Source organism: Cricetulus griseus, chromosome 2 (assembly GCF_003668045.3).
Source record: "Cricetulus griseus strain 17A/GY chromosome 2, alternate assembly CriGri-PICRH-1.0, whole genome shotgun sequence".
Lineage (NCBI taxonomy): Eukaryota > Metazoa > Chordata > Mammalia > Rodentia > Cricetidae > Cricetulus > Cricetulus griseus.
In genome coordinates, this window is record NC_048595.1 from 79948724 (window position 1) to 79975104 (window position 26381).

Consider the following 26381-nt stretch of genomic DNA (forward strand, 5'->3'; position numbering starts at 1 on the left):
AGACTTGTAGACTCAGGTACTTGAAACAGAAGGGGCATTACTGATTATTCAGACTACCTGCTCAAAAAATTATTATGTAACATCAGAGTCTCTTCCTCTTACCTCTGCTACCTCTATGAAATTGTGTGTAAAAGTTCAATATTTAAGCGGACAAAGGCACACAGCGAGTAAGCGGTAGAGCAGGGAATAAGATGTTGATGTGAATTGATTTAGAGTCTGTGCTCTTACCTTCTGTGCCAGACTGCTCCTTCTGACTTTTTATGGAACTCCTGCTGGGCATCGGGACTGCAGGAAAGCAGAGCTACAATAGTCCCTCTCTCCACAGTGTCCACTCATTACTCATGCAAAGATAACAAGCAGCACAAAGCAAAGCAAGGGCCAAATGAATAAACAAGAGACAAGCATCTCAGTATGAGTGAATCTGGTTAGCACTGTGTTTGGGGAATACACAGTATTAAGGTGGGTGGAAAAATGAGAAAATGCCCTATAAGGGAGGGGAAGAGGGCCCCCTTTTTCTTTTTGCTCATTGCTTCCCGGGGAGTTCCCCAATGGAAACTCTTACATTGCAGGTCTACTTTCAGCTTGGGCCAAGGCCTCTGGCTTCCGGTCAGCAAAAGCTTTGTGGTTCCACCGGTGGAGCTGTCTATCAACCCCCTGGCCTCCTGCAAGACTGATGTGCTTGTCACAGAAGACCCTGCAGATGTCAGGTAGGGAAGTCATCTTTAAGACCCTGTGTAGAGGACATCTTGGAGTTGTCGATGTCCTTCTGCTTCAGCATCATAGGCATTCTTGTGAAGGAAAGAGTTCAGTAATATTGATAGAAGCCTGGTATATGTAAAGAATGTTGTCAAAAAATTCATGTGCTCTTAAGGCCTAGAAATACCTTCTGTTGTTGGGCTGTGCTGTCTTATATTCTACCGTCATGTTCACCTGTGAATACACACACACACACACACACACACACACACACACACACACACACACATATTGTTATATATGTTACATATATAACATATATATTGATATACATATATATATTGATATACATATATATATGTCATATAACAACTATCAGAGGCTGACATAGTACCTCACTCACTGTGAGATTTATTATGGATGAGCTTATCATATAACCATCATTTATTAGCTCTATGTTGGAGAGCCATGGAAGTTTGAAGGATGGGCTGTTTTCTATTGTGAGAATGGCTTTTAAAAAATCCACGAGATCTGAGCTCTCGAAGTGTCAGGTCCCCTTGATCCTTACTCATGAAATGAATGTGACAGCATCTTTCCTTTCATGTCTTGACCCTCACAACCAACTTCCTTGTGGACTTATTATACTTTCCTCTAATTAGTGGCTTATATATTATATATTATGTGGTGTACTTTTCAAGGTCAAAGAAAATAACTTACTTAGCTCTATAATCCTCAGTTCCTAGTACATATTGGACATCTACTAAATGTTTATTGATTTCATTAAGTCAGCGGTCTTAGATCTGATCCTAGTACAAGTCTGGATTTTTCTACTGGAGAGTTATTTCTCTGTCTCTAATTTCATTGAAGAATACCTTCTAGAATTTGTGATGTCACCATAAATGAATTCTAGGATTAGTTATGAAAGCAGCTTGCACACCACTTACTAATGTGAGAACTAATATTAAAACCTGGCCCTGATGATAAAACCTGTGACTATTATCCTACCACTCAACAATTGTCACAGGTTCATTATGAATGGAAATGTTGTCAACATGTATACATTGTCTTCTGAGAATTCTCTGAGCAGCAGCTACCTGCATCTGCTACATTTCACATGGAAGGATGAGACGAACATGCTTTTGTAGGCTATTAATATTTTTCACAGCAGTTGTCTTTAAAAAATAATATAATATTGGTGCCAAAGAGATGACTCAGCTCTAAAGAATGTTTACTGATCTTCTAGAGGACCAAAGTTCAGTTCCAAACACCCACATTAAATGTTTCACAACTAACTAGCTACCTGGCACTACAAACTTAATGGATCCAACATCCTCAATGGACTCCAGAGGCATATGCACTCATATATTTGGGCAGAAATTGAATAGCATTTATAAATGCAGTGGTAAATCACTAAACACTAAAGAACAAACATTGTTGTCTCTGCAAACTGATCAATGTTTCCATCATTTTCATGTTTTTATGTAGAATTGAAGCAGATGAAACTTAAAGAAATCTTGTTAAAGTCTCTGGGCATTGCATATTGCAAAGGTGGAACAAGGTACTTCTAGCAGAAGCACTCTCAAGGAACTCTAATGACATCAGCTAAAATCCCTTGAAAGGCACTCTGCTAGCTTTCCACAGAGCTATATGCTATTTGGGATTTTAGTGAAGACTTGGGTGTCAGATGAACTAATGATCACTTTCTGTGGAGTTGCAAGAGCTGGGTGAGGATGCCGTTTCCCCCATGTGCGATTAACATGATGTAGCCAAGTCTAACTTTCTATGTTTCCATTTCTTTGTCTGCAAAATGAAGATACTCAACCTTCCTCATCAAGTCTAAGAAAAATAGCTCATACCCACTGATGTTACCCTATGTACTGAATTCTTTACTGATGAAATTGTATTTTATCTTTATATCATCATCCCATGTAGCTCTGCTATAATTTTCATTTTATTTATATACATTAATCAAGCAGACAAAAAATCCTTAAAGCCTAGATTGTGTTCTTACCAGAAAGCAATGAAGCCATATTTTGGCTTCTTCTCAGCAAGGGAGGATAAAGATAATAGTCTTCCATGTGAAGTGATTTGTACTAAGTTGGTGGAATTTTCCAAAGTACATTAATAAACCTTGTTTGACATGGCATTTCCCAGGCAAGCATATCATGAGCATTTAAAGAATTAATAAGTTCCAGTCAGGTTATGTTAGAAATTAATAAATAATAGATCATAATTACAGACAGCCAATATCACTGACATGGAATCACAGCAAAAAGATTAGAATGAAGACCGTGGCAAAGGGAGGCAGAAGATTACATTACAGCAAGATTGCAGGAATGACTTGAAGGTTCACTGCAAGTTTGGACTGGAATCTCAAACATGTGATAAATTTGGGGGAAAGTATAGGACCTCTCACAATCAGAGTCAGAACAATTGTGACCCATTGTGGTAGCTAAATTTAATGCAGCAAATATTAACAAAAATATGGCCATCATAAGAAGCAACTTAAAGAAAATAAATAAATATGGTGGTTTGAAAGAAAATGACCCCCACAGGGAGTGGCCCTATTAGGAGGTGTGGAATAGGCGTGGCCTTGTTGGAGGAAGTATTAACACACTTCCTTGAAGGAAGTGGAAACAGACTTTGAGGTCTCCTATGCTTAAGCTGTGCCTACTGCAGTACACAGACTCTCTCTGCTGCCTGCAGATCAAAATGTCGAACTCTCAGCTCCTTCTCCAACACCATGTCTGCTTGCATGCCACCATGTCCTGCCATCATGATAATGAACTGAACCTCTGAAACTTTTAAGTTAGCCCCAATTAAATGTGTTTTCCTTTATAAGAATTGCAGTGGTAATGGTGTCTCATCGCAGCAACAGAAACCCTAACTAAGACAATTAGCATGACCACTGTGGTAATCTGTCAAGCAGTATCTACTCTTGTTGGATGTGCAGACACCTGACACATCGATTTCATCACTAAGTATGTGTGCCACAGAAATGTGTGTGTGTAATAGTACTGGCAACAAAATCCAGACACAAAAGAATATCTATGCTCTTACAATGATTTATGCTAATAAGTTTACTAGTTTGCAAATCCTTGGTATTGCTTTGGATGACAGAGGATTAATGACTAAGGGAAGATTGGAGGATTTGTATGGTGCTGGAGAAGTTTGATTTTTTTTATCTTAGCTGTGCTTTTATAAGTATTTTTCCAGAACATTTATCAAAGTATACAATTCCTGTGAGAATCTTTTAGTTTGATTAAACATAAAGTTCAATGTTTAAAGTTACATGGAGCCAGCTGAGCTACCCCAATTCACACCTTCGTTCCACAAAATACTTTCATGTGAGGTTTTCTGTATATATGTTTATGCTTGAGGGCATTGGAGATAGAAGGATTTTTGTTTTGTTTTTTGCTGTAGTTGTTGTTTTGCTTTGTTTTTATATTGCATAATAGATTAGAGAAGATTAAATGGACTAATACAAGTAAAATGCTGAACTTCACAATGGTTAGCACTCTAGAAATATTAATTATCATGCTTATAATGATAGCAAAATGGATTTTCTCCTCTTTTATTCTTAATTTTCTTTTTCCCTTGTAAAAAGGGTGTATCCAATGGTGGATGCATTTTTAAATCAACAGTGTCTTAATGTTAACAGCTTGTACTAATCATTGTGTCTTAAGAATTTAAATGAGTTATGTGCAGTCTCCTGAGGTTTGTCAGGATTGTGGCTTTATGGAGATGGGCATCTTCAGTGAATAAAGGAAGAGTCACATTTTTGTAGTTAGAGGATGCTTTGAGAGGTAGAAAAGAAAGAACAAGATGTTTTCAGAAGATAGAAAGAACATTAGTCATTAAATATAAATTGTGGGATGGCTTACCTGGGCTGAATTTAAGGTGGGAGACAAAAATTTCAAGGGGTAAAGGGGCAAAAGAAGACAACTCTTCCCTGGAGGCCTCCTGTTCTCTAGCCTGCCCCAGCATGCTGGGAATGAGATTCAGTACTGGAGACACTAGGAATGCCAGCTACAAAGGTGGGAGAGCTTAATTTCGTATGAATTCCTTTCAGTTCTTTAGAAGAATAAAAACTGCCTATACCAGGTGCCTCTTGTGTGCCAGGCACTGTGCCAAGCACCCTAGGGTTACAGACATGAATAAGGCTTACCTCTGCATTCAAGGAGTTTCATGGCTCAGCAAGGAGCATTGAACAAGAGACTGACTTGAGAAAGGAAATAAAAGTTCCTGGTGGAGAGGGAAGCATGGCAAACAGCACTTTATGCTGCACACTGGGCCTTCTTCACAATTTTGCCTGGATCTGGAGCTTCTTATAAGAGAAATATGAGAAGAGCTATTGTAGTTAGAATAATAATCATCCACAAAACCCAGCATTTGGAGCTCCTTGGTGATTTTTCTATGATCTCAATCAATGAAAATGAAATAGTGAAGTGCTGTTAATTCCTGAACAATGTTGAAAGAATAATGGGATAGCAGAATGCAAGCTAACATTGCACACTTGGTGATCGTTTTCACATTGAATTCTTTCTAAAGAGAATTAAGAATTTCCTTTTGTTCTTTTGCCCTTTCAATTCCAAGCCCTAAGAATTTATTGAACACATGTTATGTGGAGGGTTATGTAGTAGAGATACAACATATGAGACATAAATCTCAAAGTATTAGATGAGACAAAAGCTACAGAAAACGACATATTTTGTGATATTTGAAAAAAAGAGGGAAATTTCCTGGCAAAAAGAAAACATAATGCTAGAAGTGGTCAGACACATCTAGGGCTTAAAAGAGGGTTTCCACAGACATGTAAATGTCTGAGTCAAGTATACGGGATGTCACTCTGTTGCCCACTAATCCAAAATTACCTGGAAACCTGCTAGAAATGCAGATTCTCACACTGTCTCTATGGTAGATTGACAGTGACACTCAAATGTATGAGACCCTGATGCTTAATCCTTGTAAATATGTTTTTAAGCATTTTATAAATGTTGTTAAGACTCTTAACATAGTCTTGTTTTCCTGACTTATGGGAATGAGTTAAGAACACCACAGAAAGTGTTTTCATAAGAGAGAAGCAGATCGTACTTGACACATACAGAATAGACAATATGAAGGGGTATGATGTTGATATGTTACAGTCCTGAGCCAAAGAAAGCCAATAAGCAAGATTACACACACACACACACACACACACACACACACACACACACACACACACACACACCACCTCTACAAGAATGATTATCTTGATTTCAGCCCAGCAATACTGATTTAAGGCTTCTGGTTATATTTCAAGCCACCCCAGTTTGTATGATTGTCTATAGGAAACACAGAAAACAGCTAGCACTTTCTGAATCAGGGGTTCTTGGATGATTCACTCTCTGAAGTTTGAGTCCAAGTGTACTAGGAAATGAAACAAAGAATAAAGCTTAACTAGAAAATAAAATGTATGGGGACTTGGACACTCTAGGGTGGCCTTACCTCCTGGTATGGTGAGTTACTATATTCCCAAACATTACCAGGATACATTATTCCTATCTCTTTTTATCCTTCCTTACCATTTTTCCTCTGGGTCGACTTCCTTCCTGTGCATACAGTTGTGGCTCAAACTGCCTTATAACCTGAGACCGATTGCCACAGTAAAGCCATATGTGCTTGTCAATATTCCTGTATGCCTGACACTATGCAGCACCCACAACAGCCCATGCAGCTCAGAAAAGTCACATCACTTGCCCAAAGCCCCAGTCAATAAATGTCAAATAAGGATTTGAATCCTGAAAACCTGGCCTTTTTAAATCCATGTTTCTCACATGTAGTCTCTGGTGCCTCTTCTGTTTGGCTAATCATGGGATATTAACCAGGGTTTCAGATCAATGCTGGAAGGGGCAGCCTGCTTTATTTACCTTGTCCTGAATCACAGACTCTCATTCACTTATATTTTTGGTTGTGAGCCTAGCCTGAAATGGCGGAGCCATCTCTCCAGCATCAGACTCTCATTCTCTAAATGTTACAGGACTTAAACTATATGCATTGTGATTACAAGTAGTGTAGTCCACAGGGAAATTCAGAATATACAGTATGGATGTGGCACAAGAAAACAGCACAGTGCTGGGCAGTGGTGGTGCACACCTTTAATCCCAGCACTCAAAGAGGCAGAGGCAGGAGGATCTCTGAGTTCCAGGCCAGCCTGATCTATAGAGCAAGTGCCAGGATAGGCTCCAAAGCTACACAGAGAAACCCTGTCTTGAGAAACCAAATAAAAATAAAAGCAAAGACAACACCACAGGTTTTAAAGCCATGAACAAAGCATGGGGCCTGGGGCTGGAGCTTTCACTTAATTCTGACCGCAGTTGGGCAGAATCGGAAGCATAACAAAGACTCTGGGATAATATTAGAGATAGAACAACTGTGCTATTTTCTCCCTTCTCTCTCTTTCCAAGCTGTTGATTATATGGAGTAGAGGCACTGCATCTAGTTGGGGAATATGCAGAACATGAGCCATGTATGCTAAGGTGAAATCTTCAACATGCACATGCTGGGTGCTAGCCTGTGTGTTAGATAACATGATAGGCTCAAAAACTGTAAAGACTAGCAAGGGAAAGAAATGATGGGAAAGGTGGACTTTGACATCAAATAGAGCTGGAGGTGAGTTCTCACTCTACAGCTTAGATCAGGTCAGTTCCCTCTTCTGAACTTCCAAGTGGAACCCAGAAGGAAGAAGCTAATGTGCTTCTTTCATATGTAATTGATAGAGCACATGACATATGCAGAGGGGCTTACATGTCAGTGTGTGCATTTGGTGTTCAGTGAATGAAAGGAATATTATCTCTGCGTGTATGTCTGTATGCATCTGCCTATCATATATCTAAACATCATCTATCTAACTATCTATCTATCTGTCCATCCATCTATCATCTATTTATTACTTATTTTTGATAGCACTTTGCTAGATAACTCAGGATGACTGCAAGCTTGTGATCCTCCGGATTTAGCCTCGTCTGTGCTAGGATAACAAGCCTGCTTCACCATACCCAGCTGGGAAAATATAAAAGGAGTAGCATCTGTATGCCAGAAGAAGGAAGCAACCACATAGTAAGTACAATATAAACAGATTAGAAAGATGTAGTTTGTGGTACAGAAACAGCACACATACAGGATTTCTGCCTCCTCTCTCTGGATCATATTCTTTTGACAGAAGTGTGGAAGGGTCTGGGAGCAAATATGAGCAAGGAACAATGATACATGCATATGAAAATACCATGATAAAACCCATTTCTTAGTGCATTAAAATAGTTGATAATAATAAATATACTATCAAGAAAAAAGCATGGGAGGTAAAGACATTGAGGAATGTCATAGGTCAGAGCATGACCTGAAAGCTTGGAGGGATCCAGGCAATTGTTCTGATGGGTGTTAGTGGGACTCTTGACACAGGGCGAATACCATTTGATAGTTAAGATACCTTTTTTATTGGGCATGAACACAAATTGAAAGCATGTCTTCATTCTTTTTATTGATTTTTTCCTTTATTCTTTGAAGATTTTACAATGTACTTTGATTATATCCACCCCACTACCTTTGTCCAGCTCCTTCCTAGTAGAGTGGTTCTCAACCCTTTATCATAGACAAGTTAGAAGTACATTTCTGCTTCCACACATAACAGTATAAGGCTGTTATGGGGGGTGGGGATTGACCTCTGAAATAGAATCTCAAGCTGTCAGACTCCTCCTACCACTTACCCCTTTCTTACCAGTTCTATAAATGCTCCTTTTCCAAAGAGCAAGAGATTTTAAGAAGCGGTAAAATTGTGAGTCAAAAACCCCAAAATTAGAGTATTGAACAAGCCCTCATGACAAACTGCAAAGGTTCAAATTCCAGCTTTACCAAATTGTTCAACCTTTCTTAGCCTCTGTTTCTTATCTGTAAATAGGAATGATAATCACAGTCCTATCTTTGGATGTTCCTGTGATGTGAAGATGTTTAAATTCTTAGTTCCTTGTGAAAGATAAAGACCATCTCTGTGCCTGGATCTGTCTAAACCCCTTTAAATAAGAATGAATTGTGACTCTTTCCAACTAATGATGTAGTTACTGCTTGTTTTCAGATGGGGACTATTAGTATTCAGGCATCTATACTGGCCTGCCATTGGGGTTCTGGCAGGATATGCCCTCAGCTGTACACACTAAGAGCACCACCTGTACATATTCACTATGTTCCCTTTGAAAAGGGCCCTGCCCCCTCCCATCTTCCTGTCTCCTTCTTTCTTTCTCTCCCTCTTTCTGTCTGCCCCCCTCTCTCCTCTTGCTCCTGTCCCCAAAGGCCAATTCTCCCCTTCCCTTTCCCCCTTTTTATGATCCCTTTCCCCTCATAAAAAAGCCCCCTCTTGAACTGTGTCCCTTTCTCTCTTGCACTGCTTAAAAAAAAATTACAACTAGGAAACCAATGACTTAAGTTCCCTACACAATATAACTTGAATAGTAAGTCAATATTTGAACCTTGACTGTTAAGCTTGTGCCTCATGCTGGCTGTTGTGGATTCCTAGGAGAAACTCAGTAAGATAGAGGCAGAGGGTTAGGGTTACTAGCTTGCCACCTTTGTCTTTACTGATCATTAGGTCATGATAGGATGTTTTTTCTTACTTTTTTATTTTTTAATTATATATATACATACATATATATATATATATATATATATATATATATATGCGTGCATGTTTGTGTGTGCAGGTACACATGTGGAGATGTGAATATACATGTATGTGTATGCCTGTTGAAGCTAGAGGACAATATGGAGTGCCATTCCTCAAAAGCTGTAACTTTATCTTTGAGTAAAGTTTCTCAGTGGCCAAGTACTTGCTGAGCAGGTTAAACTGGCTGGATATTGGACCCCATGAATCTATTCACCACTGTGCCTGGTGATTTAGTTTGGTTTTTTGGGGTGGTGGTGGTGGTTGTTGTTATTGTTTGTTTGGGGTTTTGTTTGTTTGTTTAATACTGGAGGGCCAATCTCAATTCCTTGTGCTATCCCTGTAACTGAAGGTCTGTGCCCTTTCTGCAAATGTAAAAAAGTTATAAATGAGAAAAGAGATTGTAAGTAAATTAGGAGTCCCTTTGACAGTTAGCTTGGTTCATGGAATTTGGCCTCAGGATTTGCCCTGTACCACCACATTCATCCCTCGTGTCGCCCTTTTGACAGACATTACTGTATAGGATGCCACACGTACTACCACATGGATTCACTCTCTCCTCCTTTTCTGCTGCCTGTCATTCAGCCAGTGAGCCTGGAGACATATATATATTTTTCCCATTTTAGTTTAGCGATCATAATAAAAGTGAAGTCTATTAGGATGAGTTTCTGCCCGGGCTCTGTAAATCTCTTCAAACACTGTGCAGCATGGGATTGCTGTTAGTCTTTGCCACAGGGGAAGCTGTACCATGCACCAATGGGCAGCCCAGGTGGCAGGCTCAAGACACAGCCTCTGCTAAATGAAACTCAAATGGAGACTTTAGAATATAAATATTGAAGTGACCCAGGTTGGATAAAGGGGAAGCAGTGAGCTAAGCATCTATCTTACATACAGGAAATGTTAAATTATTAAAATTTTAATAAATGTAATAATAAATATTTGATGTTGAATTATAGACAGCTTTGCAGCTACAGTGAAACTGAGAAATGACTTGTTATATCTGCATTAGAAGTTAAATACTTTTCAAATGGGACTGGCGATACTGCTGTAAGTCTCCATGTCTTCAGATTAAAAAGAGAGAGACACGAAAGTATGATTTGGGGCAAGCACACTGGGCTGGTGGTGAAGAGAGTATCCTAGGGTTTGAGGGTTATTTATAGCTGTTGCCTGATGCCTAAGCTTATTGCTTTATCTATTGCCTGTAAATGCACAAGGGGAGAAAAGAGACCAATGTCAGATATCTCCCTTAGTCACTCTCCATCTTGTTTTGAGGGGAAGGGTATCTTACTGAACTGTGGTAGCTTGCTGATTCAGTCAGTCTGATAGAAGAATGAACCTCAGGGATCCTGTAATCTCAGCTCCCATCCTTTCTCTCTCTCTCTCTCTCTCTCTCTCTCTCTCTCTCTCTCTCTCTCTCTCTCTCTCTCTGTATGTATGTATGTATGTCTCTCTCTCCTCTGCCCCTCCCCTCTTTCCTCTCTCCTGATGCTCCTGTCCCCAAAGACTGGTCTCTCCTGCCCCTTTCCCCTTTTTATGATCTTTTCCCCTAATTAAAAACCCTCTGCTTGTACCCTATTGCATGGCATCTTTTTCTCTCATGCTGCTTTTCTTAAATTACAACACTAGGTATCCAACTCAGGTCATCTTGCTTGGATGGCAAGTACATTACTAGCTGAGCCTTCTCCCTAGGCTACAAGCCTATTGTTACTCTCTTCTAAGGGCTCATTGTTAATCTCCTTTTTCATAGATAAGGAACATGACATTCTAAGGGCTCAAGCAGGGTAGTTGGTGAAGGGAAAGCATTAGAGCTGGAGTGAAAACTTCTGACTTTAAGACCTGTGTCCCACCCATCATTCTATAGAACCTCCCTCCCTGCAGAACATTTTTCTATTTGGTATAGCTCAGGGTGATTTTAGTTTTGGAGAAATACAGCCTGGTTTGAATGACTTCAGTGAGACTTACATTGGAACGCTGTCCTGGGACGGTGAGAAATCAGCTCAAAGCAGATGAGGTGGAGTTTCAAACATACTAAGATTCTGTCTTTCCTTCTTCATTTTTTTTTATTATGATAGCTTTATTCTCTCAGACTATGCAACTCATTCATGCCTTCCCAGCCCCTGCTCCCTTCCATCTTGCAGGGGAGTGGTGGTGGTACTCACTGTGTCCTTAAATACATTTATTTCTTGACACTAAGAAGTGGCTTTGCTTCCATAATGTGAATGCTGAAGAATTCCAGAGAAAAAAATATTCCTCGTCTTACATATGTTAGAAGAGTACTCTTGCCTTGTCCCTCATTAAGGGACAGGACCATTAAGTACAGAAACAGGCAAAGAAAGGATCAAGGAGACGGCCACTCCACGTCACATTGCCCAAATTCTGCCTGCTCTTCTTGTTATCAGTCTATCCTATAGCTTAGAGTAAATCAAAGATAGGAGATATCAGATTTCTCACATGCCTACTCAGATAAATAGATAGGAACTGCCCAAGTCTTATGCTGGGAAAATTTTTAAAACTAAAGTGGGTCCTTCTAATTTTCTCTCTGATGAGTTTATAATGTTGTTCTCCTGTCGAATGAAGAAAGATTATTGGTTGCTGAGACACAAAGAAAAAACAGCCATATAGATGGAGATGTTAAAGATAAATTAACAGTAGAATTGTCTTATCCAGTGCTTTTTTATCGATCTGTTATCTCAGAGGATATATTTGGCAAAAATCTCATCTTGGTGCCAGTATATTTGCTGAGATAAAATTTTGGCATGTATCAGAGTTGAAGCCTCTTGTGTAAGTGAGAGAGAATAGGAGTGGAGAAGGAGTGACAGAGAAGGAGGGAGCAATAGAGAAATGCAGACAGACAGACAGTCAGACAGACAGAACACACCACACCATTTGGTCAGGAGGATCTAGTCATTTCAGTGAGTATGTTTGACTTCTTTTCTTTCAACAACAGAAGAAAACAGAATCAAAGGGAAACCCAGCAGCAAACAGCTTGTGCATTCAAACTGGGAACATATTTCTCACAAAGTTCTAAAAAAGTAACAAAGGAAATACAGTAGGCTGTAATTAAGTCTGTGACTGAGGCAGCCACAGGTAGCAATGGGCCAAAAAAGAGCAATGTTACTAGAACATGACACCAACTAACAACCAACATTGTGACCCTGCATAAAAAGTACTGAGAATTTCGAACTCACTCAGTGGAGAAGTAAATGCAGTGGAAAACCAGGTGAAGAAGCTCAATGACTTGGTCCACCACTGTGAGGTCCAAGTCAGAGGAAGGATGTGCTGAGGGTGAATCTGTAGAGGCGCACAGAAGAGATCCACCTGTATTCCAAATGTCTGTACTCATCTCTCTATTCACGGAAATCTTTGGCTTACACTTTCTTAAGTACCACCCTTGTCTCAGTCCCTCCTCTACTCATGGACAAGTCATGCACAACCTCTGTACAATTTGAACCATTCCTGTTCTTGCTTAGAGTCACCTTTACATCCCTCAAATCCAAACACTTCAGAATAAAAGTCCAAACAATCTAAGAGGATTCTCAGCCTGTGCATTGTTACCAGTTTGGGGATTTAATGATTCTTTCACAGGGGTCACCTAAGGCCATCTGTATATCAGATAGTTACATTTCATAACCATAGCAAAACTACAATTAGGAAGTAGCAACAAAATTAATTCTACTTGAGGGGGTACCCACAACATGAGAAACTGTATTAAGGGGTTGCAGTATTAAAAAGGCTGAGAACCACTGATATAAGATGAGGCACATTTTCAATCCGAAGCTGGGATTCTAGCTCTAAATGCCAAGCACTCTCCTACATCCTTGCCCTCTCCAGTCGCCGGCTCTTGGCATTGCACTCACATTGTCTGCTTTGATCCTGGTTTACCAGTCCTCATCCTCTAGTTTGGCAGCAGGGTCACTTCTTCAGAGTAGCTTTTTTTTTTTTTTAATTTGTTCTCCTGGCATCCACTGAAATCATAGTCCATGGTTGTTTCATTTATCTTGCTTGACTATTTCTTCCTATATTAGGAAACAGTGTACTGATTGCACTTAATTGCAGACAAGGACTGCACTCTATTCCCACCTGGGGATCTGTGTGTTAATGAAGGTCATAGGTTGAATTTTAACCGTTGAAATCACCATAAACAGCTCAGAGAAAGGCTCCAAAGCATTTGATGTTTCTTGTTTGCTGAAGCTATTTCGATACTGTAAGGACGATATATTATCAACAAATATTGTTCTGAAGATACTCTTGAATTACCTCCAATTATCACCTAATCCCTCTGTATATAAATACACTGCTTCACAGTGTTTACTGTGTGAAGGAGGCTACATTTGCTCAGGTGAGTCCACATAACAGCAGCACTTTGGGGCAGGTGAAATAAAATCAAAATGAGAAATAATCCTTAATTTGAAATGTCCTGTTACTATAATTGAAATAGTTATGCCTATGCCCCAAACAGTAGCTTTCCCATTGGTAATGATGTGTTAATGGACATCAAGAATCTTTGGAAACAAATCCCACATACTGTGCTCTCCCTGACATTGATCCACTAGTGACAGGTTTGGTGTCTGCATTCCTTGAGATGTACTTCAAGCAATGTTATAATAATCCTTCAAGGTTCAGAGTCTATGCGAGTTAAACCAAGTATCATAAAAGTGGGATCTAATTCTCAGGGACCTCTTTCAAGGTGCACACATACTAGAGGGAGGTGGAAATGGGAGCTGGCCTTTTGTCACTTAGCCAGCTGCTGAACTCCACTTTCTATCCACCCAAGTTTTCATAAGTCTCCATGTACTCCATCATTGTATAGAAGAGTCTCCTTGGATATTCCAGCACTGAGCATATACCAATTGAACATGTCCCCTTGAATGGGCAGAGGAAGATAAGGAAGTAACAAAGGGCACATATAGTAAAGAAAAGGAAAGCTCTTCTTTGGATGCTGTGAATAATGAAGAAGAGTGTTCCTGTGTGTCTATAGTTGTTGATTTAGGTCCCCCTATTCTAGAATAGAACTGCAATCTAGCTGTTTCAGTCTATACCCAGACATTGCTCATCTTCTTTTTTTAATTTTCATTGATTCTTTGTGAAATTCACATCATGCATTATGATCCTACTTATTTCCCTAACATCTGCCCTCTGCCCTTGAAATCCCCACCCCCAGCAAAACCAACTTTAAAAGAAAAGCCAGAAAGAAAACACAAAAAAAGAGAGAGGGAGAGAAGAAGAATCTCTTTGTGGAAGCTGTAGTGTGACCCTTTGAGAAACATTGTTTACCCTTTAGTCTGTTCTTTTCTTGCAAGTGTTATTTTCCAGGAGTCTTTGGTCTAGCTTGAGGCCTGTGGTTTCTGCTACACCACTGACAATGGGCTCTCACTGGGGTCTTCCTGAATATCCTGTTGTTGTTCTGTGTCATGGAGATAATGCTGTTTGGGATTTATAGGTTTGTCCCCTTTACATGCTCCAACAGTCATTCAGGAGGGCCACCTTATAGCCCTGGTTCTGGGTCTGGATGGTAGCTAGGTTGGTCAGCCTACTAGCCTTTCCTAACAGTCACCACCAGTTGACCTCTCCAGCACTGCCTCAGCTAGCTCACCCAGTGCAGCCTAGGCAAGGAGCAGGACAAGTTCTCCTGTTCTCAGGACCTCAGATCCAGGTCCAGGCATCCACAGTACCCTTGGTGGAAGCTAGACCCATAGACACCACCTCAGACACCAGCCTCCATGGGACTATAGACCCAGAAATGGCCCTAGGCAATCAGCTGTACCCAGATTTCTCCATGGCTCTAGGGGGCAACACCAGCCTCCCACATGTGTTGTGGTCATCTGATGCTGACATGGTCTGAGGTGGTTAACCAGACCTTGATCATCCACATGGTCCTCAGTTTCCACACTTTAGAAATGAAGATGGCTATAGGATTCTGGTTGAGAATCAAGTGATAAGATGATCAATGTTTTGCATGAACTATTGGTCATTATTATTAATATGTTGTAACTATTTGGCCTAAGCATTATTCCTGTGTCACAGCCCTTGTTAGGCTGTTCCTAGACCCTTTCTAGTTAGAGTTTTAACTCACATTCTTTGTGTTCTCCCAAGTGTTTATGTGCATTGCACATAATAACTGCCAAGTTGAAGTACAACTCCAAGGTACTTCAGAAAGGAGTATAAGATGCGTGGCACTATTATTTGCAATAGTTAAGTATGGAAGCATTCCAAGTGTCTGTCAGCAGATGCACAAATAATTAAAATGTGGTATAAAAATATAATAGAATATTATTTTTCCTGAAAAAGGAAGGTCATTATGAGATTGCTGTAACATGAATGAGCTGAAGGACGCTGTGCTAAGTAGAATAAGCAATTATAAAGGTATAAGTGCTGAATATTGCACTTCTATGAAGAATTCAGAGATAAAAGTTACAGAAACAAATAGTAGTGATGGTTGCTAAGAGCTGGAGATAAGGAGAATTGGGCGTTGTTTGTGTTCTATGTATTGCACAGAAAAAAAAAAGTTTCATTTTGTGAGATGAAAAGCCTTCTAGTGAAGGATGGCAATGCTAGTTGCACAATGCATACCTGAAACCCCAAACTTTACATTTAAAAAATAAGATAGTAAATTTTGTTATATGTATTTACTATAACTTTAAAATGGACCAAAGAAAATAGAAGAGAATGGGTTGGGTGAGAAGAGTATGAAAGGCCTTCTCAGCCAGGCCTATTACACCATATCACTCATCTCAATTTAGTCCATGTTTCAGTGTTCCTATAGCAGAATCCATGGCCCTACAGTATACATCTTGCTCACTGCAACTATTTAGGATGTCTTCACAGCCTTGTTACCATGTCCCTAGGTAAAACAAGATAATATTCACTGTACTGAGATGGAGCTGCCTGGGAAGATCTGTGCTCTGAATCTACATTGACATTGAGATTCTGATGCTGGGATGCTTGGATGACTCATCAACGATGGTGTCCATCCAGCAGGGTAAAGCCAATACCTGTAAAACATGATGGGAAATGCTGTGGGATGTCCATGTTCCCACATATGGCACAAAGATATAGTCTTAGACAAATACACTTTTAATACTTCTATAGATTTATTGTAGTATATTGTATGTGTGTGAGTATTTTGCCTACATGTATGTATGTGTTCCATGTCCATGCCTATTGCTTACACAGATCTGAAGTCTTTGGAACCAGACATACAGATGGCTGTGGGTCACCATATGGGTACTGGGAATTGGTCCTCTATCATCTGCAAGAGCAACAACTGCTCTTAACCATTGAACCATCACTCCATTCCCCGGGGGAAATATCTTAATGCCCATAAAAGCTGAAACTATCATAGGGCAAAAGAAAAGCCTCACTTCACCTGTAAAAGAGTTTAGAAGGGATGGTTTGGACATACCCCTAGGGGGACATTTGGTAATATCTGGAAGCATTGCTTTTCTTTAATCTCTGCAGGGTGCTATTGGCATATTATACCCAGTGCATGTAAGATGAGAATGCTTCTAGACATCCCACAATGCAAAGGACATCCATCCTCTAAAAACAAGTAACCCAACTTCAAATGTCAAAGACGCAAATGAAAAGCCTTGCCTTAAATGAAAGTATACTGTCCTCTTTAGATGGATGAAAAAATTGGAGTGTTCTTTCAAATACAAGTTCTTTTTCCCTTAAGAACTTTCCATTAAACCTGGGATTAATTTTTAGCCACAAATATAAGCATATAGAAAACAAACGGTGCTTGAAGGCAGCTTAGAGAGAGGACAAAGGGTTGTTCTGGGGAGAGCAGCAGCAGTCTGGCTCTAGGTTCAAGCATCTGCCCCAGGTGTTTCCACTCCTATGGCTAGAGTGTCAGAAGGAAGCTCTGCAGATGGAGGCTCCATTGTTCTATGAGGAAACATCACTGACAAAGAGAAAATCAAGGTCTAGCAACACCCCCACCCCCTTTCAAATGAGTCTGAGACTCTCTACCCTCCTTTACTATGACCGATTTTGAACATTTAAAAAAAAGTTTACAATCCCAGCTGGGCTGGCATAAATCACAACGCCTCTGTACAGCAGTAGCAGACATGACTTATGGCCCCATCACTATGGCAACAGGAGCATAGCCTGCAGATGCACAAAAGCGCCACTCCTGCCTGACAGGCCTTGGCTGGGCCCTGATGGAGAGGCAAGTGTTCCGGAGAAAGGATGTATTCTCCAGAACTCGCTGCCCATTTGTCTTCATTCAGCTCAGGAGCAAGCCCCCTGCTCCATCTCTTCTGTTCTGGTGCTCAGGCTTCAGGTCCTTTTTCTCGATGTCTTCTGAGTGGGATGATCTTTTCTCCTTTTAACCTTTCCCACTGAAGGCTTACAAGACAAGGACCCCCAGTTAGAGCTTGCAAAATTCACGGTGGGTGTGCCTGGCCATGCAAGCAAAGCTCTGAGTTACAGTGACAGTTTCTATATGCTGTCGATACATGTGTACCCTTCATAGATGATTTCCCCCATGGTTTTGCAAGTTGGTCTCTTAGAATTTCCTCTTTCTGCCAGGTCAGCCTCTTATGCAGCCAGTATAGATACATCTCAGCTGAGTGCTACCTTCTGTCCCTCCCATAACTCCTATTGTCTGCTGCCTGAATTTTTCATATCAACACTTCTCCTCCCAGCGACCCTCCTAGATGTGGTAGCCCTTAGTTCTGATTTTTCAAGCTTATTCTGCCCACAATATACATACTTCTTCAACCAGCTGCCTTTTAGTCACTGATCAAGGTTCCACATATGACACCACCTTTTCTGACCCCCACTACTATCCAGTACAGACACCTATCTCTCCTTTCCCACAGTGTCTGACCCCCTTATCTCTCCCTGCTATACTCACTCTCCTGAACTGATGCTAATGTGCCTAGACTTAGGCACACTTCCCTCTCTTAGTCACTATTGCCTATAACCCATACCTCCTGGTTGTACTCCCATCTTCCTTTGTCTCAGCTTCAGTGTGGTGTCCCATGATAGTCAAGGACTGTGTTCTTTCCAGTCTTCCAGACTGACCATCATTTATGTAACTGAATTATCACAGGAATTTTTTTTTGCCTTGTAGAAGTCCAAACTTGATACCTTGGCACCTTCTGCCTGTAATCCTGCATTACATCCCGTGTTGGCCAGCTGCTCTCAGTTAATTTCTAGGGAGCTTGTATGTGTCTGGGCCATCATATCCCCAGCATAGCTGTTAGTACATTCTCACCAACTCCCTTTAAAGAAGCCTTTTCCACTTCTTCTTTAGACTCTAGTGGAAATGCTTCTCTCTCAAGAAGGACCACATTTACTAAACCAGTTTAGTCACATGGTTCTCAAGCCTGGATATATTTGTAAAAGTTGGAGACTTCTTAAAACTCTCAAGGGCATATTAGAGCTGTGGGAAAATTGAGAGTCATAGAATATCCAAGTAGCCTCAAAATAGCTTGTCATGAGTAACTAGGAGTTAAGAAGAGTGAGGTTATACCTTAGAGGGAGACAACAATGCCATCTTTACCATTGACCAAGTCAGTAGTAACAAAGCCTTATGTGCATCTTGATAGAATGCTCTAAGAAAACAGCATCCCTAAATTACATAACTTGACTCTAATCACAAGACAACATGGGACTGTGCCATACTGAAGAGTAAGTAGTCTATGAAGCAACTAACAAACATCTTTTAAAATATCAAGGTCATGGACACAATGTAGACCAAAGAACTGTCCAACTATAAAGGGCCTCTAGCAATGATGACAACTGATGAGCTGGGGCTTTCTTTGCTTTGAGGACAAGAGCAGTTAGGGCAATTGTTCAACAGATAAAGCACTAGTCACATTTAGATCCCCAGAACCCACATAAAATGCTGTATAATCATAACTATCCACCTGTAATCTCAGTGCAGGGAAGGCAGGGATAGGGAGACCCCTCAGCAAGCTAGCTAGCTAGACTAGCCAGACTAGCCAAACATTGAGCTTCAGGTTCAAGATTAGTTTTTACCTCAGTGAATAAGATGGAAAATGATTAATAGATGCTTGATATCTACTTTGGTTCTCCACGCATGATCACTTTTGTTCATAGGCATGTGCACATACATACATACATACATACATACATACATACATACATACATACACACATACATACATACACACAGAAGCACACATACACATGGACACCCACACAACCCCCACGCACATACACACAGGCGAACCCATAAACATGAGAACACACACACAAACTCACAAACATGAGAACATACACACAAACTCACAAACATGAGAACATGCACACTCAAAAATGTAGAACAAAGAACAAAATCAAACAACAACATCAAAACCATAGCATTATGGAATAATACCAGGGCAGTAATAACCTTCTGATATAGATAATTGTAGTAATAGGACATGATGTTCTCATTTTCAGAAAATTCACACTTAAGTACTTAAAAGAAAAGAGGCTGTCTATCTTTTAACTGATTCTTAAATACTTCAAAGTGAAAATGCATGTGTGTATAAATCCAGCAAGTGCAGATGAGTGGTAGAGAAAGCAGAAGGAAGACCATCCATATGAGTTCCCTAGTGTTGAACTTCATTCTTTTCCAATAGTGTATTGATTATTCTAGTTTCCTTACATTTCCACTTGAATTTTTTGTTAATTTCTGGTAACAACATGGAGCTGGGAGTGCAGTAGGAACTGCAATCATTTTGTAGATAAGTTTGGGAACCTTGGCCATAGGATGACTTTCTGTACATTTAGATCATCTATAATTTTCTCAGCATTGTTTTTGTAGTTTTCAGAATGCAAACCTTGCACTGGTTTGTGTAAGTTTATTTCTGAATATTTCATCTTCTTATGTTACTGTGAATGGGATTGCTTTTCTAATTTGGTTCTCAGAATATTCACTACCTAATATGTAGAAATACAATTGACTCTTTCTTGCACATTGACCACATACCTTGCAAGATGATGAAGCCAATAATTACTTTGTGTGTGTGTGCGTGTGTGTGTGTGTGTGTGTGTGTGTGTGTGTGTTAGCATTTCTATATACAAAATCAAACCAGCTGCAAAATAGAAATAGTTTTATTTCTTTTTCAATCTGTATTTCTTTTATTTATTTGTCTTTCAAATGTGCCTGACTGCAGGCTCCAGCAAAATGCTAAATAGAAGCAACAACAGTTTATATTTAATTTTACAACTGTTCCATAAGCCTCCTATTACATTAATATAAAAAAACATTAAAAATTTAGGTCAGAAGCCTAGCCTTAGGAATACTGCTTCAGATTGTCTAGGGTAGTACTAAAGGTGGTGGCAATTTTACAAAACTTCCATTTACTGTGCAGAAGTTTTCAAGATCCGTGAAAATCAAATGCACACAACGGTGTGAAAATGGATGTGAAGCTGTCTAGGGAAGCAAAAGGAACTGATGAAAAGGGAAGGAACCTGAAAGGGGAGGGCAGTATGGCATAAGGAAAATGTGCCAAATACTTTGTATAATTTACATAAAAATGAACTTATATAACCCTGCAGTGTAAGAAAAAATGCAAATAAACTTAAAGGCAGTGAAAGTGGTCAAAATATGTAGTCTACTGAAAGAACAAAGCAAAGCAAAAACAAACAAACAAACAAACAAAAACAGCAACCAAAGAACTGAAACCTTACAACTTGTTTGAATGTGCAGCCAGGGCTGATCATCCTGCTCTCTGGAAGGAGGCCCTTGTTTCCTGTCATAGCATGTCACCATTGACTGAGATGACTTGTTCTGGTTTCCAACAAACTGAAAATCCTGCCAGAGCTGAAGTGGTTATTTTTGCTTCTTTGTCATTGTATCCACAGCAATAGTGTTTACTACTAAAAAGATGGGGGAAAAAAAACACCTTAATGTCAGAAGAGGTAACTCTCACAATGCCATGGAGTATGGAACAAGGACCCTCATTTCCAGATGAGGAAAATGATGCTCTTATTGAAGCAAAGGCTAAGAGCACACAGGTGGTGGAACAGTAGGAGCTGGAAAGCCAGACTTACATAGATCCAAAGGAGAGGTTTTCTATCTCTAACAGGATCCCTACCTTACAGTACATTTTCTAGTATCCACCCTGCTCAGCAGTTTCAAATCAGCCTTTGTATTTGTTAGTGTGTCCACAGTGTAGAGTGGGACACAGTTACACTAAACAAGTTTTGCTTATTTTTCTCACATTTGCACTTATCCCTCTCTTTGTACCTCAGACTCACAAACTTCCAGTTTTTGGCCATATATCTGTCAGTGTCCACCATAGTGATGGCAGTGGCCTCTCCTTCATGAACTCTTCATATGAACAAAGGACTTAACAGATGCTTTGTGAGTATCACCTGACTTCAGTCACTCCTGAGGCTTCATGACACTTTCAAACATTTATGATATTGTTTCAAATGAAGAAACAGGTTCAAAAAATCTATTTGTCCTTGGCCACAAAGTTAATCAAAGAGCCAGTATTTAACATAGCCATAACCAACACCAGAGCTTAAGTTATTTATCCCTGTCATGTGTTGCCTTCTCCTTTTGCTAACATTGCCCACATTTCACATGTCAGCACTACTTCCAGTTGTCCTCATAATAGAGCATAAATACCAATCCTGTAGAAGACATAATCAGTCATGTGTTTCCAGGCTCCTGCATAGATTCCCTGGTCAGGAAGTCTGATGTGAAGTTTTCATGTTTTCATATCTCCTAGGTTATCTCACGATGCATGTGCTGCTGGTCACCGAACCTCACTTTGAGACCTTTTGCATGAAATTACTTAAGATTGGTTCAAATTTCTGCTAATAAGACAGAATGCTAGAGTTAAGAAAAATAGAGGAACTGAGGATATAACAATGTCAGTAAAGTGCTTGGCATGCAAGCATGAGGATATGAGTTCAGATCCCCTGCACCCCTGAGCTTGATGGTGGTGTGCATCTATAATCCATGCAGGGGAGGAAAAGACTGGTGGGTAACAAGAGCTCATTGGCTGCCCAGCCAGATTAGTGAAGTCAGTGTACTTCAAGATCAGCAAGAAACCCTCACAAATAAATAAATATAAATAGGAGATGAGAAGGAAACTGGCCACAATATTTGACTTCACATGCATGTACGTGTGTGTGTGTGTGTGTGTGTGTGTGTGTGTGTGTGTGTGTGCATGAGACACAAAAACTACAAACAAAAGATGTAAAGGTTGTATGGGAGTATACTAGGATGGTAGCACATACCAAAGATGACTCCTTCACTTTATGGCACCTCCAAAGTGAGAAAGGATCTACCATACCTGGATGCCTTTCAAGGCCATACTCCCAATAACCTAGCTTCCATAAATTTCTTCTGCTGATAGTAGTGCCATAGGATGAGAACTAAAACCACAATATATAAGCCTTTGTCTTGAGAAGATATAGTAGTAGTAAGTGTGGTAACAGGAAAGAAAAATTAAGTGGAACCAGTGGAAGCCCATTGGTCTGGAAAGCTAGTTGCAACTGTTGGCAAATTATAATTGAACCAATTCAGTCCATCATCTGTTACATATAAAATTTTATTACAGCATAGCCTCTTTCATTTTTTAGCAGATTATCAGTAGATAATTTATTGCTACAATGGTAGAACTGACTAGCTGCAACAAATATCCTATGGTCCACTAAACCTAAAGTACCTGCCATCTGGTCTATGGCAGAAAAAGTCTGATACATAGTGACAAAAAGTATGGTTCCTAGACCAGAGGAATTGAGATCTCTGTGAAACAAAGAATCCCGGTTCCCAAATCTAGACAAGCTAAATTACAGTGTACAATTTTACTAGATCCCAGGGTGATTTATCATCATAGTAAATATTAAGAAATAGTGCTTCTAAATAACAGAGTAGAGAAAAGGCTATATATTAGAGTCAAGTAATTGAAACTCTGCTAGTCAGTAACTTTATACCAGAGGTGGGTTATAGTCTGCTCTACCCTCACACATCTAAACACCAGTACAGTATATCATTATATTAAGGACTGGAATGAAGTAAGCATTCAAGTCCTGGCCTTTAATAATAGTTAAAAGAGAGCTAGTTGTTGATATGATTGTTCTTGATAGTTTCCAAATGAGAACTCAATTTGTGCCTAGGAAAAAGTGTGACAACCAGATTCACATGGGCATAGGTTCTCTGGCTTTGATTGATGGGGTTTGTTTTATTCCCCTGGTTTGATGAGCAGATGATGAATAGACCCAATTGTGCTAAAACTCTGTCTGTCCTTTACTAAGCAAAATTATCTTGGGCAAATATTTTCCTCTGGGCTTTTTCCTACCCACAAATGAATAAAACTAACCTCATCAGTCAGTTATTTGACTGAACTTGTCAAAGGCTGGGTAGAACTAAAGATCTAGTACAGGGCCTGGTATGTTAGAGATGGTCAATAAAGAACACCAAAATTTAGGGGGATTAAAAATAAGGAAAAAATACCTATAGTGTTATCTTGGGCTATTCTGGAGAAGACCAGTCTCCTTCTGAATAGACACAGTTTTAGCAACAACTGAATCCTGCAGGATATTCAGTAAGTCATCATGGTTCGAGCCCCTAATGGCCTGCTCCTTTAGCCAAAATAATCTCCAATGGAAGAAGCAAAGGTTTGAAGTCAAGCATATGTAGATCCAATTCTGTTGCTATCCCAAACTCTCTTTGTAGCTTTGTGCGCTTCATATAACTTTATTCCTCAATTTGGTCATCGGTAAGCTGTGCTAACTCACCCTTCATTCAGTTGTGAAAATCAATGAGCTGATTCATAACTAGCAAACAATTTCAGTTAACAGATGCTGTTATTTGCCTTGGTGGATGGAGGAGTAAACAAATCACAGTGCCAACCCCATCACAGATAACGGTGGGTACTACCTAAGTTAGAGATAGAAAGGAGGGAGGTCCAAGAGAAAATGAGATAGTCTTCTATATTGTGTCTTTTTAAAATGAAGAGGCCAAGGCACAGAAATGACTCAGTATTGCCCATAGGAAAGTGGAACAGGCCACCTGGCTCCCCTTCAGGAGGCTCTTCGTATTTTACTAAGCTGTGTCTCTACAGCCTTGGTCTTCACATATATTCCCTGTCTTCACAGTCACCAGTGACTGAGCAGGAATTGGGCTTTTCATCAGAAATTGCCATCAAGGCAGCCTTGAGCCTTAGAGAGGCAACTACAAAGGCTGTTGTTCAGCAGGCTGAGGCAGAGGCTTGAGGCCAACATCAGCAGCCCTGGGCTCCTGACAGCAGGTGTGGATGATGAATGGGCAGCTTAACGTGATGGAGCAAATTGATCATTGCATCACCAACCACAACTTATTCATTTCTGCAAGGAGGGCAATTCATTACCCTGCATGTCACGCTGCCCATGTCAGTGCCAGAGATAAAAGCCTGAGGCCTCACAGCCTGTGCCTCTCATCACATTCCCCCTCTTCGTAATAGGAGAAAGAGGATGCTGAAATAGAGTGCCAGATGCTCAAGGCTGTTCCAGGGTCCTCAGTCTTGCCAGCTCCTGGAGGCAATTTTTTCTTTGCTAAGAAACCAACCAAGACAACCCCCCAGGGCTTTTAAGCTAATCAACAACAACAAATAAAGTTGCATCTTTCAGGCTAGTCTTATACACTCAAGGGCAGTGATGTTGAAAAGAGTTTCAGGGCTTCATGTAAGCACAATAAGAATGAAGTCAAGAATTGATTAGCAAAGTCTATATGGGCTCACCATAAGCACACTTATGCCATGTATTGCAATCCAGAAGTAACTGTTCTATGCAATTCCCTATTCCTATTCAGGTGGTCACTAGGATTAAAATGGAAGGGGAAAATTCAGTATGCGCTTGTAGACAGTTAATGAAAAAGTAACCTCTTATTGTTATTATAGGGGCAACTGTCAACTAATGTGTCTATCTAGATAAGTCTGAGGGATACTAATAATAGTGAAATTACTTAAGTTTGAATATATTTTCTCCTACAAGGCTGTCTCATATTCTGGATTTCTTTCCTGAGTGAAAAAGAAAAAAGTGAGATCATGAGAAATTTGCTAGTGGTTTCGCCCTCCTGAATCCCTACCACTTCAACTGAGGTCCATTCCATAATTCCTGCCACCAAATAAACAACTGAGCTTCATTGACACTCTCCTTCTCTCAGTAATGTCCATGACATGATCCTTTTACAGCCTATGGCAAATTGCTTTGCATGAACCCTGATCTCCTGTGCGCCAGCTTGCTGAAAGGCCTTGTTCTATTGATTATGTTCCCTCTCTCCTTTGTCTTTGTAATAGAAAGCAGACCCCTTTCCTTACCGTGTGAAAATGCACCCTACATAAGTTACGTGTGAGTGGTAGGTATTGCCGTCCCCATTAATGTGATTCAGATGGTCTCTTCCACAGCAATACCCAGAGCAGCAGAACTCTGTGCTCATCCCTCACTCTTTTATCTCACTTTATATCTCTGTTGGCTCCATTTTTTCCAACATACTCCATAATGTACAGGGCTTGAATACCAGGTGCTCTGGAGAGCAATCTTAAGGGTACATCTCGAACATATAGAAAAGAAAAGGCCTCTCTCTTTCTCCGTGTTGCACAGAATTCCACAGAATCGTTGGTATTGGTGCTGTGAGGTACATATGCCCTTCACTGTGACACTGATAGAGGGAATCAGGCATCAGGATGGTCCAGTCTACAAGATAGAAGTCATGGGGGGGGGCAGTTCTTACACACATATCCCCCACTCCAGAGCCCTGAGGAGCAAGAAGTGGTAACTCTGTACAGGGGGATGGAAAAAGAAAAGGAAAATATAGTGGTGCTACCAGGATAAGAGAGCAAGGGAGGCTTTCCAAATTACAGCCTTCCATGGCTGTTTTTCATTTGTTCCATATCGACTGTTTCATTTCAGTATTTAAATATATTCAACCATGCCTCATTTTAAATGTGATTATCATTTAGAATAATAATAGTGATTTTTTCCTTAAACCTCGCATCGTTCTAGCTATTTACTAAGCCCTTCATATCTGAAG

At 40.1% G+C, this 26381-nt stretch overlaps 1 protein-coding gene across 1 annotated transcript in view; it reads left to right on the forward strand.

The window, feature by feature from the left end:
• LOC100750695 (astrotactin-2) overlaps positions 1-26381 on the forward strand; it is a 933092-nt gene that overhangs the window by 439717 nt on the left and 466994 nt on the right. The window contains 1 exon segment of the mRNA XM_027400261.2: positions 570-707. Coding sequence (XP_027256062.2) covers positions 570-707 — 138 coding nt within the window.